The sequence below is a fragment of the Bactrocera tryoni genome, chromosome 3 (genome assembly GCF_016617805.1).
Source record: "Bactrocera tryoni isolate S06 chromosome 3, CSIRO_BtryS06_freeze2, whole genome shotgun sequence".
NCBI classification, from domain to species: Eukaryota; Metazoa; Arthropoda; class Insecta; order Diptera; family Tephritidae; genus Bactrocera; species Bactrocera tryoni.
This window is the reverse complement of record NC_052501.1, coordinates 32,072,282-32,089,773: the sequence shown is the minus strand read 5'-3', so window position 1 is coordinate 32,089,773 and position 17,492 is coordinate 32,072,282. Positions and strand designations below refer to the sequence as shown.

General features: G+C 36.4%; 1 protein-coding gene across 1 annotated transcript in view; it reads left to right on the top strand.

Annotated features, from left to right (window-relative positions):
- Positions 1 to 17,492, top strand: part of LOC120772801 (lysosome membrane protein 2) — a 33,646-nt gene that overhangs the window by 13,588 nt on the left and 2,566 nt on the right. Inside the window, exons 6-7 of the mRNA XM_040101584.1 lie at positions 2,784 to 3,375; positions 15,536 to 15,782. Coding sequence (XP_039957518.1) covers positions 2,784 to 3,375; positions 15,536 to 15,782 — 839 coding nt within the window. The remainder of the gene's footprint in view (positions 1 to 2,783; positions 3,376 to 15,535; positions 15,783 to 17,492) is intronic.

Sequence of the window (17,492 nt, the reverse complement as noted above, 5' to 3'; positions counted from 1 at the left end):
CCCTCTTTGAAGTGTTCGTTGTTACTGTCATCACCAAACAACTCATAAAAAACTGAATGGCCGACAGTCAATAAATGGCGGCTGGCTTCGCTTTCGTATCGATGAATGAAAAATTCTTTAAACTGCTCCCGCTTAATGCCAGGGGAGAAAAATTAGTTGACAGAACTTTTTCATAACCCTCCATATAATTGGGCTGTTTCCAAAAAGAGGGCGCTGTGTTTTGTTGTTGCGCACGTGCTACATATTTTTCGATAACTCAATGAAATTTTGATTTATCATCTCAAGGATTATACTCCACTGCTCTTCCGAAAATTACTTCTAAAAAATAGTCATCCATCTTGACAAATAGGCGTCAAAGTTGGATCTTTCAACTAATTCCCGCCATGCCCTCTTGTGAAGGTCTTTCAAATATTCTTTTTTCCTTCGTCGACTGAAATTATGATGGAGAATTTCAATTCTTTTCTCGTATCGCCGCTCTGCTATCTGAGTGAATGGTTACTTCTCTAAAGGAGGACGCACTCCGGCGCAGAAAATCTGCTGCTACCTTGATGACTGCAACCTCTGCCTGAAAGTCACTGCAATAGTCAGGGTGTCTGAAACTGGAGTTGATAAAGAGCTCCCGACAGTAAACTCCTCCACCAACCTTCCCCCCCAGATTTGACCCATCCGTAAAGAACCTTACTGCCTCTCTCCTTCAACGGCTTCCATAGAACATAATGGACTTGACTATGGTGTTATAGAGCCCGAGTACCACTTTCGGTGAGAGGCCTCACATTTGCGGCAGCGGTGCCACCGGGATCTTATATCTTCTACCATTTCGGTTCTATTTGGATTGATGGCGAGACCACTTCCGACCTCTCATTTTGTTACAACGCTGAGATACCCTGCGTCAACTCGTACACGGTGCTAAGGAACTTTCCTTTGACCATAAGTGCTACATTGCTACATCGACTGCATAGGCAATCACCCGATAGCCACGCTCCTCGAGGTTTTCGAGCAGGTCGTTAACGGCCAAGATCCATAGAAGAGCAGAAAGAAATGCTCACATTTCGCCGCGCGCGCCCGTTGCCTCATTCCGTTTCGATCGATGAGGTGTTTGGGGTTTGATTCAACCCCAAGACCGTCAAGAGCAGTTACGACTGCCTCCAGCAAGACATTGTTGAATGCTCCCTTGATATCAAGGAAGGTCCCAACAGCGTAATCCTTAGATCGATAGTCTCTCGGAATGCGCCTGCTTATGTACCAATCCATCAGTCTCTCCACAGTTTTAGGCAAAAAGCAAGCCGTAACATGGGAGCCCTTACCAGCCTTCGGGATAAACGTAACTCTGACTCATCTCCAGGCCGCCGGGATGTAGCCTAGTATGATGCTGTTCGCATAGATAGGTGCCAACCAGCTGCGTGACACATTAACAGACTGCTGCAGCTGCGCTGATATGATGCCGTCCGATCTCGGGGACTAAACGGTTTGAGCGTACTGATCGCCTATGTCAAGTGTCGCTCATCCAGAAAGTCAGCAAAGGTCGTGCAGTCAACAGGCAACACTCCGATAGATACCCCCACAGAGGACGTGTTGCTCGGAAAGGAGCTTCTGAAGTATTTCTTCACTGCTCAGGGCCCCTTCCCGCTTGTTTGAGATAACCCGGGGAGTCTGGGTTTTTTGCGAGCATACGTCTAAACCTAGAGGTCTCGTGACAGCCCTCCACTTTTTCGCAGAAGCTCTTCCCCGAGGTCCTCTTAGCGTTTCTTAACTTGGATTTGCATATTGCAAGTCCTGTTTTATACAACGCCCAGCCCTGTTAAATAAATGTCTGCAGGACGCCCTGATATGCGCGAGTTCCATAGTCCACCAGAGAGGTTTCCCTCTGCCCTTCGGTGTTTTCATTGGACAGGAGCTTCCAGTGTCGTATTGCACGCCGAGCTGAAGACTTCGACCCACCTGACTGCCACATCGGTTGTGGCCAACGCGTCCACCCCCAGTGCGTGTGGGAGAGGTTGCCGAAACCTCCTATGGTATCCTTCCCTGTCTGTATTCCTAGGATTTTCTAGGCGGACCTTCTCCAACTAGACTAAACCCGATATACCTGTGACCAGAAAAGGAGTGATCATCGAGGACCCTCCAGTTTGAGATCAGCGGGGCAATCCCGTGTGAGGCTAGGGTGAGTTCAAGAACATCCTACATGCCTACAGTCACAAAAGTAGTAGAGTGTCCGCTATTACAGATGCAAAGATTTTCGCTAACAATAAAATCAAAAAGCGACTCACCTCTATTATTGGTATCGGAGCTACTCCAGATTGGGTGTCGCGTGTTGGCGTCGAAATCGATGACGACGCCGGTACCATTCCGAGATGCTTCAGCCAAGGTCTTTCTCAACAGTAAGGGAGGCATGTACGCGGAAATTAACCAGGATACTTGGTCAAAGACCGGAAGTCGTGAGCTACTTGAGCCATATATAAAAGAGTTGTTTCTGGCCACTCCCAAGTGAATGGCGATCAGAGAACTTTCCTCACTTGCGTCAACTTCTACACATGACTCCATCCTCCAAATTGCTGTATTGCTGCAATTATTATGTAGCTCGAATGCATCCTCAATCTATGTAGTTAGTTAACTATACTTTGTTTTGTATTTATTTATTTGTTTGTTTGATAAAATTAATTAACTTTTATGTACAACCTTCTTAAGTAATTTTTATTTAACCTATCAAACTCAATTATACACAAATATATCAAAATAATTTAATTAAAGTTTGTTTTCATTTTTTTTCTTATACAAATATTTATCAGCGAAATGGAACTAGTGTGGACTCTCTTCAAATAAATACAGGCGAAGACGATATTCGAAAATTTAGTATAATAACACAGTTCAATGGTCAACCTCTTCTGGACTTCTGGTCAGATCAGAAATGCAATCGTGTTGATGGTTCAGATGCATCAATGTTTCCGCCTCATATTTTAAATACCAGAGAAGACTTGCAAGTTTTTTTGCAAGTACTTTGCAGAAAAATTCCTCTTTCTTTTGAAAAAGAAGTTACAATCCTTAATAATATTGACGCTTTTCGTTACCGAACGCCATTGAATGTTTTCTCTAGCCCAGAAAATAATCCAGAAAATGAATGCTACTGTCACAATACTCAAGTGTGCTTGCCCAGTGGAGTCATAAATGCCACTAAATGCTATAACGGAGCTCCTATATTTCCGTCCTTTCCACATTTTTTCTCCGGAGATCCAAAAATTTACAAAGATTTCGATGGAATCAAGCCTTCGAGGGAATTACATCAAACTTATGCTGATATTCACCCAAGATTTGCATTTCCCATAAGTGGTGCTTCGCGAATACAAATCAATATTGCGGTCCATAAAGGTTCAATTTTGAAAAGTAAGTACAGTAAAAATAAAATATGTAAAATAATCTACACAACTCAAATTTTTATATTAACCCTTTAAAAAGGAATATGAGCTCGGATACAGATTAAAATTATACATCTGAATTTTGCCAAAATCAAGGGAAGTAACAAAGTGTGTTTAGGGGAACTATTCTTCTTCTTCTCTCTTCTTCTTTACTGGCGTAGACACCGCTTACGCGATTATAGCCGAGTTCACAACAGCACGCCAGTCGCTTGTTCTTTTCGCAACGTGGCGCCAAATAGATATTCCAAGCGTAGCCAGGTCCTTCTCCACCTGGCCCTTCCAACCGAGTGGAGCTCTTCCTCTTCCTCTGCTTCCCCCGGCGGGTACTGCGTCGAATACTTTCAGAGCTGGAGTGTTTTCGTTCATTCGGACAACATGAACTAGCCAGCGCAGCCGCTGTCTTTTAATTCGCTGAACTACGTCAATGTCGTCGTATATCTGCGGGAACTATTACAATAAGAAAATCTCATTCTTATCATTATACTCTTTCAACCAATTGCTACAGAGTATTATAGTTTTGTTCACCTAAAGCTTGTACGTATCACCTAAAACTAAACGAGACAGATATAAGATTATAAATACATATGTATATAAATGATCAGGGTGACGAAAGAAGTTAAAATCCGGTTGACTGTCTGTCTGTCCGTGCGTCCGTCTGTGCAAACTGTAACTTGAGTAAAAATTGAGAAATCTTGATGAAACTTGGTATGTGGGTTCCTTAGGACAAAAAAAATTCGAGTTCGTAGATGGGCGTAATCGGACCACTGCCACCAGCACAAATCGCCATTAACCGAAAACATATAAAGTACCATAACTAAGCACTAAATTAAGATATACAAATGTAATTGGCATAGGGGATCGCAGTAGCAAGGGGCACCTGTGGATAACAAATTTTGAAAAAGTGGCCGTGGCTCCGCCCTCTAATAAGTTTAATGTGCATATCTCTTAAACCACTAAAGCTATAACAACCCAATTCGCCTAGCACGAATATTACAAGACAACCGATGGTGTGAAAATGGATGAAATCGAATGAAAACCCCGCTCACTCCCCATATAACGACACTGTTGAAAACTACTAAAAACGCGATAAATTGATTACTAAATGCCCCAAAAACGTAAAAATTATCCGTCGGTATGGTATGATAAGTTTTATAGAAACCGTGGTAAAAATTGGTCGATGGGCGTGGCACCACAGACTGTTTGGTGAAATCCTATATCTGGGACCCGACTGACCGATTTCGATAACATTTGGACCGTGACATTCTTTTCCACTTGATTCTTTTACTTTCCAGTACAGAAATCAAGAAGCAATTAATATAACGGGATTAAACATTGCACGAATAATGCCTTAAAAGTGTTCAAATCTAACAAAAGCTGTTCAAGCCCCTAGGTACCGAATGTTTGGATCCCAGTACCTAAAGTTGACTTTTGTTTGAAAATATCGGTCAATGTGTGATATATGCAATAGAAATTCAGATACAATGATTCTTCTGCAGTAGTAATTCTGTGTATCCAAAATGGGTGGAATCGAGTCCTTCCCTGATTTAATATAAAGATTTTCGAGCTTCCTGGTGACTTTATTCTGGATATATCGGCCAATATTTGAGTTATCTCAATGAAAATTTCAGAACGTATTTGACTCATAATAGCACATCACTGTGCCTAGGCCCCATATGACCATTACCAGGATTTTTGAACATCCGTCTGATTTTGTATAATTACTACATATAATAATGTTGGTTTTTCCAACAAATCGTATGGCGAATATATATGTATTTAACTGAATCTTTTTCATTGCTACTGTTTTTTACGTGGTGGGACCCAAACCCAGCGCACAACCCTGTGTAAGGGATAATTCGAGCTGCAGAACTTAATCGAGCAGCTACAATCTTTTATAAGAATTTACAGCTGCTGGCGTATGCCGATGACATTGATGTCATCGGTCTCAACACCCGCGCCGTTAGTTCTACTTTCTCCAGACTGGACAAATAAGCAAAACAAATGGGTCTGGCAGTGAACGAGGGCAAGACGAAATATCTCCTGTCATCAAACAAACAGTCGTCGCACTCACGACTTGGCTCTCACTTCACTGTTGACAGTCATAACTTTGAAGTCGTAGGTAATTTCGTCTATCTTGGAACCAGTGTAAACACCACCAACAATGTCAGCCTGGAACTCCAACGCAGAATAACTCTTGCCAACAGGTGCTACTTCGGAGTGAGTAGGCAATTGAGAAGCAAAGTCCTTTCTCGACGAACAAAAATCAAACTCTATAAGTCACTCATAATTCCCGTCCTGTTCTATAGTGCACAGGCTTGGACTATGACAACATCTGATGAGTCGGCCTTAAGAGTTTTCGAAAAAAAGGTTCTGCGAAAGATTTATGGACCTTTACGCGTTGGCCACGGCAAATATCGCATTCGATGGAACGATGACCTGTATGAGTTATACGACGATATTGAAATAGTTCGGCGAATTAAGTCATGTTGTCCGAATAGACGAAAGAGAGGAAAAGGAAGACCTCCACTCTGTTGGAAGGACCAGGTGGAGAAGGACCTGGCTTGGCTTGGAATATCCAATTGGCGCCACGTAGCGAAAAGAAGAAACGACTGGCGCGCTGTTGTGAACTCGGCTATAATCGCGTAAGCGGTGTCTACGCCAGTAAAGAAGAAAAGGTCAGTGTATAAGTTAAGTCATATATAAAATTGCTTAGATTCCGATCCTCTGGTGGACGTTTTACATTGTAAGATATTTCCCTGGCTTTGATTCTAACAGGGTGCAAGAGTATAAAATGTTCGAGTGCACCCGGACGTGGCCTTTTCTTACTTGTTTTGATATATACTTGTATATGTATATACAGTTTCAGGTCAAATTCTTTGTAGTCTTTGTGATTATACTTTTTTATTACATATTTTTTTGGGATTCACTTTAAAATCCGTTAGCTTCAGATGTCGACATGAAAACATGCAAGGACTTGTTTCGCTTAGCTTGTTGCTTTTGTGTTGGCGGGAGTTTTTATTTACAAAGGTTTTTGGTGAGTCAAAATCTTCGTTGTGCGTGAATGAAGTGTTTGAAAAATTTAAATTATTTGAAAATTTTTGTGAAAATTCAAAGATAACGGTAAGATACATTTATTTAATTGAGATTTTTGGTTATAATATTAAAGTTTGGTCATTATATTAAAGATTCAGTAGCCCGATATAAGCCGACAACGACCACGCAACTATGACAGGCGGTAAAGAACGCAGGGGAGTCTATTTTCATCGAAAAATGCCAAAAACTGGTTGACTTAATATAACAACTCTGCGCTGCAATATTAACAAATAAAGGTCACGCAACTAAATGCTAATTTCATAAAAACACAATTTCCAATTAAAAAAAAAAAATGAAAAAAATATTTTTCTACTTTTTGTCGAAATTTCGGGTTTAATTTGTTACACTACTAAGTTTTTGACCGGCGAAATCCCTCATAAATTTTTTTGATATACACACTTATAATTCCTTGAAATAAGTTAAACAATGAGTTTTTTTGTGATTTGTGCTCTTACTGTTGGAGCCTTTATGGTTTAAAATAATTTTTATGTATAAAAGAGATTTCGCATACTTTTTCCCCCTCTACGTTTGCACCCTACTAAGAATTTGATCGCAGTTGTACATAGTTTTATAGCAAACCAGTTGTGCTACGATGCACCCTCGTTTCATAGCCATAGCCATTCATAGTCCTCTGACGCATGCACAATTGCGCTATGCTCCGTTCTTCGATTGAAAATTTCTTCTTCTCTAGACAAGAAGCAATTCAGCCTGCCGTTTTCAAATAAAACCATTTAATTTATTTCCAAACTGAAGTTTTAAAAACCAATTTTCTTTTTCATTTTGAGAATATTGAAACAACAGATTTAAAAAACGGACCACAGACAATTGTGTATATTATCGAATACCATTAACCCTTATTGCGGAAGGTGAAACTGTGAATATCAGGAAATGCTCAAGAGAAGTTCCTTGATAATTTATCTAATGTATATTCAGCGATAAACTATGCTATTTTTTTAAGAAGTGAAAAACAGAAGAAAAGGAACATAAACGGTTTAACGGTCAATGATAACAGCATTCCCTTTTGGTAAGAAGGGGTAAAATCGGCACAATACTTCCCTTAGTCCTCATATACCTAATATAAATATTTTCGAACTTCCGGTTGCCTAAATAGCGTATAAATCGGTCACTATATATTTATGATACCTTAATGAAATTGAAAAAAAAACTATTTCTAATAACAATGCAACTTGTGCCTAAAATTGGTAAAATCGTGAAAATTGTTCCTCCCATAACTAATATTATATAAGGATTTTCGAACATCCGCTTGACTTTATATCGTTTATATATTGGTCAATCTCTCTATTATTGAAACTCAAACAGCTTCGATTTCAGGTAATGCTAATTAATACCAAAACTCAATACATTCCTATATATGAACCTTAAATAGGAGTTTAAAATTTTCGGCTAACTTTATACCGCATATATGGGTCAATATGTAAGATATCTGCAAAGTTAGGTGAACCTATTATAATAAGGCGTTTCAAACTCAGCAATTCTATTGAGGTTAAAATTGCTAAAATACTGAAAGCAACCACCGAAATGAAATACTGAGTAATGGAAATTCTTTGAGTATTTATTATCAAATTGTTAGAGATATTAATACAAAATTAATTGATCTGTAAAACCAATTACATGAAATATGCATTAGTAAAGCCTCACATTTCTGATAATGAGAATTTAAACTGAGAATATCATCGGCTGAACAGAATCGGAATAGGTATTCTACTTGCCTTATTGATATGTCCTCATTCCCGATACAGACCTCTTTCAATTTGAATGTATTAGACTCGATTTTATTTATTATTTTATCTTTTAAAAAAAAATTTGGTTACTTGTCGACTATTCTAATTATTCTATATTGCGACGACAGTATTCTAACCTAACAAAAGAAGATAAATATGGTAAACAAAATATCGTACGCAATCCAAATTAATTTTATGGTTTTGTATACGTGACATTACTGTACTAATTCTCTTCATTTCTCCATAAATTTTTTGTCCTTAGCCTGGATTTGGTGAAGGGAAATCTACTCTAACAAATTTTGTTGAGTTTGTGAAATATGTATGTATGTATTGAGTTTTAGGAAAAAGCTTGACACAAACTGTTCTGATTCGGATAATATATCTCCTCTAATCGAGTACTAAAAAATTTTATTAAGGTAAGTTTACACAAAATTTCGAAAGAAAAAAATTGTTTGTACAAGATAAAAAAACTTAAAAATTGGGATATGCGAATTTTTCACATGCATTTTGAGGTTATGTGAAAAACGTCTTTATAACTACAAACGTTATAGACCTTTTCATTACTTACATTATCGGCACATAACTTTTTTTTATAGTTTTGCTAGAAATTAGAATAAACCATTCTCTACCCTTAAATATTTAGCTACGACCTCACACCACCTCACATCGCCAGTAAATTATTTTGCCTTAAAGTTTTGTTAATCTATCTTTCGTTTCCGATAAGTTTCATCCTATTATGAATTTCTATGTTTTTCAACATTTTGAAAGGCTTCTGCACTATGTCAACCAAATTTACTCGAGACAAATATCGGCATCTCCTCCGATACTGTGAAAATTGGTGAGATCCTATAACCCCATCGACACTCTCTATAACGGGAATGTTGAAAACTAATGATTTTCGATTCTATGGTTGATGTTTTCTCCTTATACCTCATATACATATATTTAATTAAGCCTCCTAGGATGAGTTTATATCACATTTGGGCTAATTCGCTTGATTCTAATATAAATATTTCAGACAAGCATAAACAAAATTCAAACAAAATCGTTTTAGTTTTTCGAAGTGTATGTAGCATTTATTGAGAAAAATGTTGTTGTATAAAAAATAAATTGTTTTGTTGTGGGTGACAATCATTCACTACTTACTCCATTCTCCCGCGTTGTCTATTATAACCTAACATTTTTGATGGCGATTTGCAACTAAATTTTCCACACATTTGACAGGACCTTCAAGTATGTTGGAATAGCGTAATGAAATCTTTTGTTGACATGAAATGTTTTCTTGATATTTTGGTTTTCATTAAATTGCAAAAATTCCCTATTTAACTGACTTCTAGTGACTGTGATGGCCAACTTAAGGGGATTATGAGTTCAAAGAATCGATTTTTTCATAAATTGATTTCTTAACATGTCTAGAATACGGAGGTCAAGTAGTTTTTTGAAATTCAAAGTCGTTTTAATAAACTAGCAGTTAGAAGAAGGAGCTCTTTGACGTGGAGTTGCGGTCTTGAAACTTAAAACTCGTTTTTCCCAAAAGTGTATTTTTCAAAATTTCTTCCACCGTATCCCAAAAACTGCTTCACCGAATGACTTGGAACTTCTAGGGTAAAAAATAAAAATTCGAAACAGTTTTTCAAATGTCTACCAAAAGAATAATTTTTGATATATTCATTTCTTAATAGTTCATTCTATGTATTTAGACTTACATATTAAAATGCCGCTGATTTTTCAACTACTTAAGACTTTGTACATTTAAAAGGTAAAAATATTGCGTTGGTAATTCCACTGTCGGATGTCTATTTGGAAATGTTTCTTCAAATATTACATTTTGCATATATTTCATGTACCACTTCAAACATCTGCAAATTTCACTCCTTTTCCTTGATAAATTTCTTGAAGTTAATAAAAATCATAAGTACGTCACACTTAGAAGTTGAAATCGCAATTCAACCTGCCATTTCAATCCATGGAAGACAATGCTATCGCAATTTACAAGATGGAACGTCTACGGCAATTGCAATTCATAGAAATGAACAGCTGTATACAAAATGAGATCGCAGTTGCGATACTTTTTTTTAATCACAGTGAAAAAATTACCGGCATTGAAGTATCACTCATCACAAGTTTTATGTGGACAAAATTTGTATACTTTGTGCAACATGTTGCGAATATACATATGTATAAACAATGAAATCGAAAAACAACCAGACTTAACAATAAATGATAGGGACAACGCTAGGGGCATGATACATATATTGGACAATGAATTTGAAGAGCCTCTAACATCACAGTCTCAAAATGACTCTAAACTAGCGTAATTAAATTCAGCGAGCATATAATTGGATAATTACACTTGTGGCCACGCAAACCTTACCAGTCAATTTTATTATGAATATATGTATGTTAACTGTAATTATAACGGTTGTGTTGAAATTTGAATAAATTTTTGTTGTCATCTGTGCAAGAACCGTTATTTAACATTGAAGTGTGAAATGTTGACAAATATATTCGAATAGTTTGAGAGAAATCGAGCAGTAAGTAGAACGTTTTTCAAAATGTGCGCTAAATATAAGCAAATTAACGCTTAATAAAAAATATATTACTTGTACGTTAAATAAAGGAATGTCGGTTCGCGAGATAGGGAGAAAAATAGGATGCAGCCATCCAACAATTATCAATTTATTAAAAAAAAAATCGTTTGGAGCGTTACAGTAGATTTGGGACTAGGAGGAAGACATCTCCTCGAACAGATGGTGCTATCAATAGATTATCTCTAAAGGATCGCTTTAAAAACTCTTTAGAGGTAAGACGGGGCTTAGAGGAGCAATACAATGTGGCAATAGTAAGTGCGATAACAATACGGAGGAGGTTGCAGGAGTATGGTTTGAATGTGCGGAAACCAGCAGCTTTTCACCAATAAAATGAGGCTTGCTCGTTTTGAATGGGGGAAAACGCATTGTCACTGGTCCTTAGAGCAGTGGAAAACGGTAATATGGTCGGATAAAAGCAGATTTAATTTGCACTGAACGACCATTTACCGTATGTCCGCCGATTTCCGGGGGTAACGTTTCGCCGAAAATTGTGTGACGAGAACGGTTAAGCATCTTGAAAGCCAAATGGTCTGGACGTGCTTTTCTTTTTACATCCGAGGTCCTTTACTTTTTATTGATGGGATGATGAACGCTGAGAAGTGTGAAGAAGTTGTATCCCATTTTATGGTGCTCGTCGTAGAAGACCAATATGAGCATACTTCTAAGACCATCTTCAAGGACGACTCCGCACCGCACGTTCACTTAAAATTGCACCGTGCCGTCGGGCTAAATCGGTAAGTTTTATCTGCTGTTTAATCACTGATATATCCTCATGTTTATATTTAAGAAAAATGTCATCTGCCTACAATTTCTTTTCTGCAGGTTCAGAAAATGTTTGCAGTCCTTGGGATATCGCATATGTCATGACCAGAAAATTCTCCCAATTTGAACCCGATTGGAAATCTTTGGCATGCCATGAAAATGAAAGTAGCTCAACACCGGCTAAGCTCAAAGTAAGGTGTTAGAGCAGGGAATCTCAACCGAATGCCTTGAAAACAGGGTTGTTTCAATGCCTGCCCGGTCCAAACAGCTATAGCCGCCAACTGCATATAAACACTTTGATTAAATATTCAATAATATATCATATCAAAAAAATAAGAGTAATTTTACTCAAATATTAAAAAATTTGAATAAGAAATAAAGATTCTTATTTAAATATAAGAAAAAATTATTATCATAGTTTCTTTATAACAAATAGTATAAAAATTAAAATTATTTCCTCACGAAACTACTTATTTATTGAGTATTATATCCTATTCTGTATATATTTTAATTTTTAGAAAGGTTTGATAAGTCAAATCGCGGTAATAGTAAAAGCACTGCAAAACAAGAGGTAGCAAGGTTTGCTTGGCCACGAGCTTGTAGTTCTCACAGCTCCTTTTTAACTTAAGTATTGTTATGTTATGCCATGTTTTCTCTCATTATTATAAGTATGAGTAGTATATGGGAGCTGAGGTAATTCGTGGATCGGTTGTACGCATTTTCGTCATTAAACTACAGTATGTCTAATATTATACGTTCACTTAAATTTGCTATACAGGGTTCGTCCAGAAAGTAATGGAACTGATTTCCTTCGGCCGCGATTCTACATCGGGTTGTGCTGGTACCGACGGGATTCGGTAGAGGGCGTTCCTAGCTAACGGACGAGCGGCTGGTCAGTTGTCTCCTAGCACCTGGAGAGTCAGGACAAACATTTTCGCGCAACGTGTTTCTGTGAGTGGTGCAAGCCGAAAATGCAGCGTTTGTTAGAGCAGATGTACGGGATTAAATTCTGTGTGAAACTCGGTAAATCTACGACAGAGAAGTTTGATATGATCAAGGAGGCTTACCCAGATGTTGCTTTAGCAAGAAGTGGTGTGTTTCGGTGGCACCAGGCCTTTTTTCAGTTCTTTCCCTTTAAACTTCTTGGAATTAAGGTTATTTTAGCATATTTAATGCAAAACAAATGAGTAGAACGAACTGGTGAAGTGTTTGTAGATATAAAAATTAAAAATATATGTGTAAAGTTCATTATCCATCAAAGAAACACGCACAATAAATAACTAAATTTTTGAACGTTAAATGAAAATATCTCAAAACCATAAGTCAGCGACTATATACATAGTTTTTTTTTCTAAATCTGGAGAACCTCTTCTTTCGGTACATACCCATTTTAACCCCGAAATCGGGGATGCTATTTTAAATCCCACCCGCCATAAGCACTATAGTCCATATAAGTATATCTGGTAGTTTGAAGAATTACGATTCGATTCGACAATTTTTAGAAGTAGGATGGCATCTCTTGAGAATACTATTTGCGAAAAGTTTTATTCTAATATCTCTATTGATACTTGATTTATGAACTATAAAATTAGTGGATTAAATGCATTTAAAATTTGTGATATATAGAAAGTAGGTTGCTGAGATATCGAATTTCACCTTAGGGTGAACGGTGCAACGCCCATTGTCCAATTTTTGCACCGATTCCATTGAATCTTTTAGGCACCATCTTTTAATGTACGAGGTGTGTTGAAAAAGTATCGCGAATTTTGTGTTTTTTCAAAAATTATTTATTTATTCATGAATATCTATTTTGTCCCCTTCAAAGTAATCCCCATATTATACACTTGTGCCAACGGTTTTTCCAATCTTCGAAGTACTTCAAAAAATCTTTTTTTTTATCTTCTTCAGCTCTTCCTTCGATGCCGTCTTTATCTCGTCAAGAGAAGCGTAACGTCGTCCTTTCATGGGCCTTTTCAGTTTAGGGAACAAGAAAAAGTTACAGGGACCAGATCTGGGGAATACGGTGGCTGCGGCATCATTAGTGTTGTTTTTGGCTAAAAAATCGCGCACAGCAACGATGTGTGAGCAGGGGCGTTATCGTGGTGCAAAAGCCAATTTTTGTTCTTCCACAAATCCGGGCGTTTCTGGCGGATTGCTTCGCGCAAATTGCGCATAGCTTGCAGGTAATATTCCTTATTGACCGTTTTTCCCTGTGACAAGAACTCATGATGCACCAGGCCCCTGCAATCGAAGAAAACTGTCAGCAAAACTTTCGCGATACTTTTTGAACACACCTCGTAAGTTGTAAGTTGTGTGTAATAAGTTTAACATTTAGTGAGCTATCGCCATTTTAGTAGTTTTCAACATAACCGTTATAGGGAATGTGCGTTGTTATCATCCGATATCACCCACTACTACATTATTGAGAAGGTGGTATTCGAGCCAGTATTTTGATTAATAATTGGTTTCTTGGATACCTTGTGCCAACTTAACAGCATTTTATGGTTGAGATTTCAGCCAAACCCATTGTTTTTACCGTACCATAAATGGACTTGACATAATCTCTGTCTTCTACATTCTATAAAATATGAAAACATTCACAAATATAATAAATGAATGATATTAAAATAATTATATTTAACATATTATATTTAACATGAATAATTTTTATTACTGAACCACATGAGATATTTAACAGCATACATTTAACTTAAGGGACGAAATAAAATATATTTGACAATTGAGGGTAAAGTCAACTAGAGGGACGGAAATAATTATTATGGCATGGGGACTCTACTGAAAGTTTAGACCGATTTCATGGTTAATAAAATATGCCCCCTTAAACATATTTACTAATAACAAGGGTATGAAGTCTAACCAAAAATCCAAAATCTTTATATGCGTTCGTTACATGGATCCTTTTAAAAAAAACTAGGCAAAGAAATTTCATCGGTATCGCTTACATACATACGTTAGGAAAGCGCCAAAAACCACAACTAAAATAAAACGTAGGAAAGAAGTTAATTTATTAGTGATTTATTTGAAGACTATACTATTCCGGTAACGGTACTATTATGGACTCCACTGCGTCTTTCAAAAAAGGTACATTTATGCAACAATATAGATATATGTGCGAAATATAACGTTTTAATTTTCCACACCGAAGTCATATGGTAAATTTATATTGTAATTCTCATGATATTTGTGTTTTACGCCTATTCTGGTTCGTAAATGCACCTGCATATCCATACAAACAACAATTAGATATGCAAAATTCTAAATACAATCTAATACCATGTTCAGACCGAAAATTTAAAAGATTAGATTACATTTAAGCATTTCATAACCTAACAGTGTTCTCACTGCCGTTAGAAAGATCAAAAAACAGCTGTTATTTTCATTCAAGAACTCACATCGCTTAATATTTATCAAAAGGAAAGATTGTCATATAGTATTTTCAAATAAAAGCCGTCTTTTTTTAATATTTTCCATATAATAGAAATAATGGATGCATTTTTTTTTATTTGTTAAGTCGATTTTCAGGTGAAATTAGATTCATTGCTTTAAAAAAAATTAGTTTGTTTACATTTTTTCCCCTTTGTAGTGTCTAAATCAGCTGTGATAATGTAACAGATTTCCAGTGCTGACAAGTAGATTGCGCAAAATCAGAGTCGCACAGAGAGATTTAGCGTGGATCAGTTCGAAATCATTTCAATGAAGTGATTTGGAACTGTCATTTTTGTATGGCGAAATCTTGATAATTTTTTAAGACTAGTGGGATAATCCATTCAACAGCCGAAATCGTGTGATTAAGTGCCGGTCTGAACATGGTATAAAGTTAGATACAAGTGTTTACCAAAAATGTTATTATACCCATTTTATTTATAAATCTTTCTTATGAAATAATGTTATATTCAACATATACATATATCTCTTTCAGATAAATTGGATCGAATTAAAGAAGGCACCATACTACCTCTTATATGGATAGAAATAACATCAGGGGACTTTACCGATGAGATAATAGACAATCTCTATATAAGCACCTTCGGGTTGAATGCCATCCAATATGCTTTGAAATATGGCACATTATTTGCTTGCATTATTTCGTTTGCACTTATCGTTGGAGGATTTTATAATTTAACTCAGAAACGAAGACAGCACGCTAATCTAGCACTAAGTAAAACGTAAATAGCAAACGAAAAGTATGTTAGATATTAAGAACTAATGCAAAACAAGAGCTTTGTAAATATGTACATAAATATTACTCGTTAATCAAACCTATTTTTACAAACTTGTGCTTAGTGTGTTATCATATAATAATGTCCCGTTTTTCAGATATTTAAGCTTAGCGATCCCAAATGGTTTGAGCAGGTGTAAAAAATCTAGAAACTAAACAAACCATTTTCAATTGTAAAACATAAACAATCTGACGACTGGAATATTTCTTCATGACAGTTAAACATTAAAATGACTCCTTCATTTTAAATTAGTTTACCAATAACTACTTATTAAATATTACGGTTCCGAAATGACAATACGGTTTTGTTTTAGGTGTTCTGCAATTCGTTCGATTTCTTTTGACTTAGAATTTATGTTCGGAACAGCTGATTCCTTTGTGACAGTTTGACAAAACAAATTAAAAAGGATTCGTTAGTTCAATATATGAGATAACCTGGAATTAAATATATTTTATTGAAGAAATAATGTTTTTTAAGGCCGCTTATGTGTTGAGCGAACGTGAACAAACAATTTAGAATCGAATGACGGAACCATTGTAATCCCTTTTCTGCACCACGTGAGTTTTGAAAAAAACGTTTGTCGACTTCAGATGGTTTCTTGTTTGCTTCAGGTTTGTTTCCAGCTATTGCTTAAGGGGAGGGTCTGCTTTAGAGGCTTCAAAAAATCGATTTTGAGGATTTTTTTGTGGGGGAAGGAAATGATTGATAAAAGCGAAGTTTCTAGGGTTTATAGTTATATATTTAAACATCATACGAAAATTTGTTGAATACGAAATCTTGGATAATCTGCTTGACTTTTCCTAGTTTTTTTTTAGTTCAAATAGAAGATAATTTAATGCCAAAGAGAAACCTTTTGTACCAATTCCATACGACGGTTATTTTTTTTTCTATCCTGCTATCCTTTCGCTTCAAAGTTTACGTTTTCTGCCCAATCGCTCATATACATATGTATCTGCTAGACGCTCAGTCACTTATTCCCTTCTAGCTTCGACAATATTTCGAATTCCCATCTATAACTTTGGGGACATATTCTTAGATTATTTTTAAAGGGATTTAAGCAAAAAGAAATCGATTTTTTGAAGTTTCTTAAGTAAACATGCATTTTTAAAAAAAACCTAACGAAATAATACCTTTAGTCAGAGGAATGTTCATCCAATTTTAATAAAATTGGTAGCAAGGATACCGATATTAGTCTCGATAGAAGAACATAATAAACATTTTTATCAAAAATGATTAAAATTTTGTGTCCTAAGTGGAATAACCTTTAAATGTCGGAAGTTGATCCAAGAAGAGCAAAACCACACTTTGTGCATAAATATGGAATATCAGGAGTGATAGGATGCATTGATGAAACCCACACAGCTCTGGTGAAACCCTTTGTAAAGGAACATCTTTTTTAATAGAAAAAGTGTTTTCAGCATAAATGCGATGATTGGACGAGTGACTTCTATTAGGTCTGTAAAATTTGTGATTTCGCAACCCAAGATGCTTTTGTTTTCAGTATGAGCAGTGCAAAACAATAATGTCTCTCACAGGATGAACCTGGTAATCGAGGGTGTTGGCTACTTGAGGATTATACTTTTGCTACATAAAATTGTATGTGTATAAGTTTCAGAGAACTGCAACGAGTAATAAATTTTGGTTCATAATCGAGTA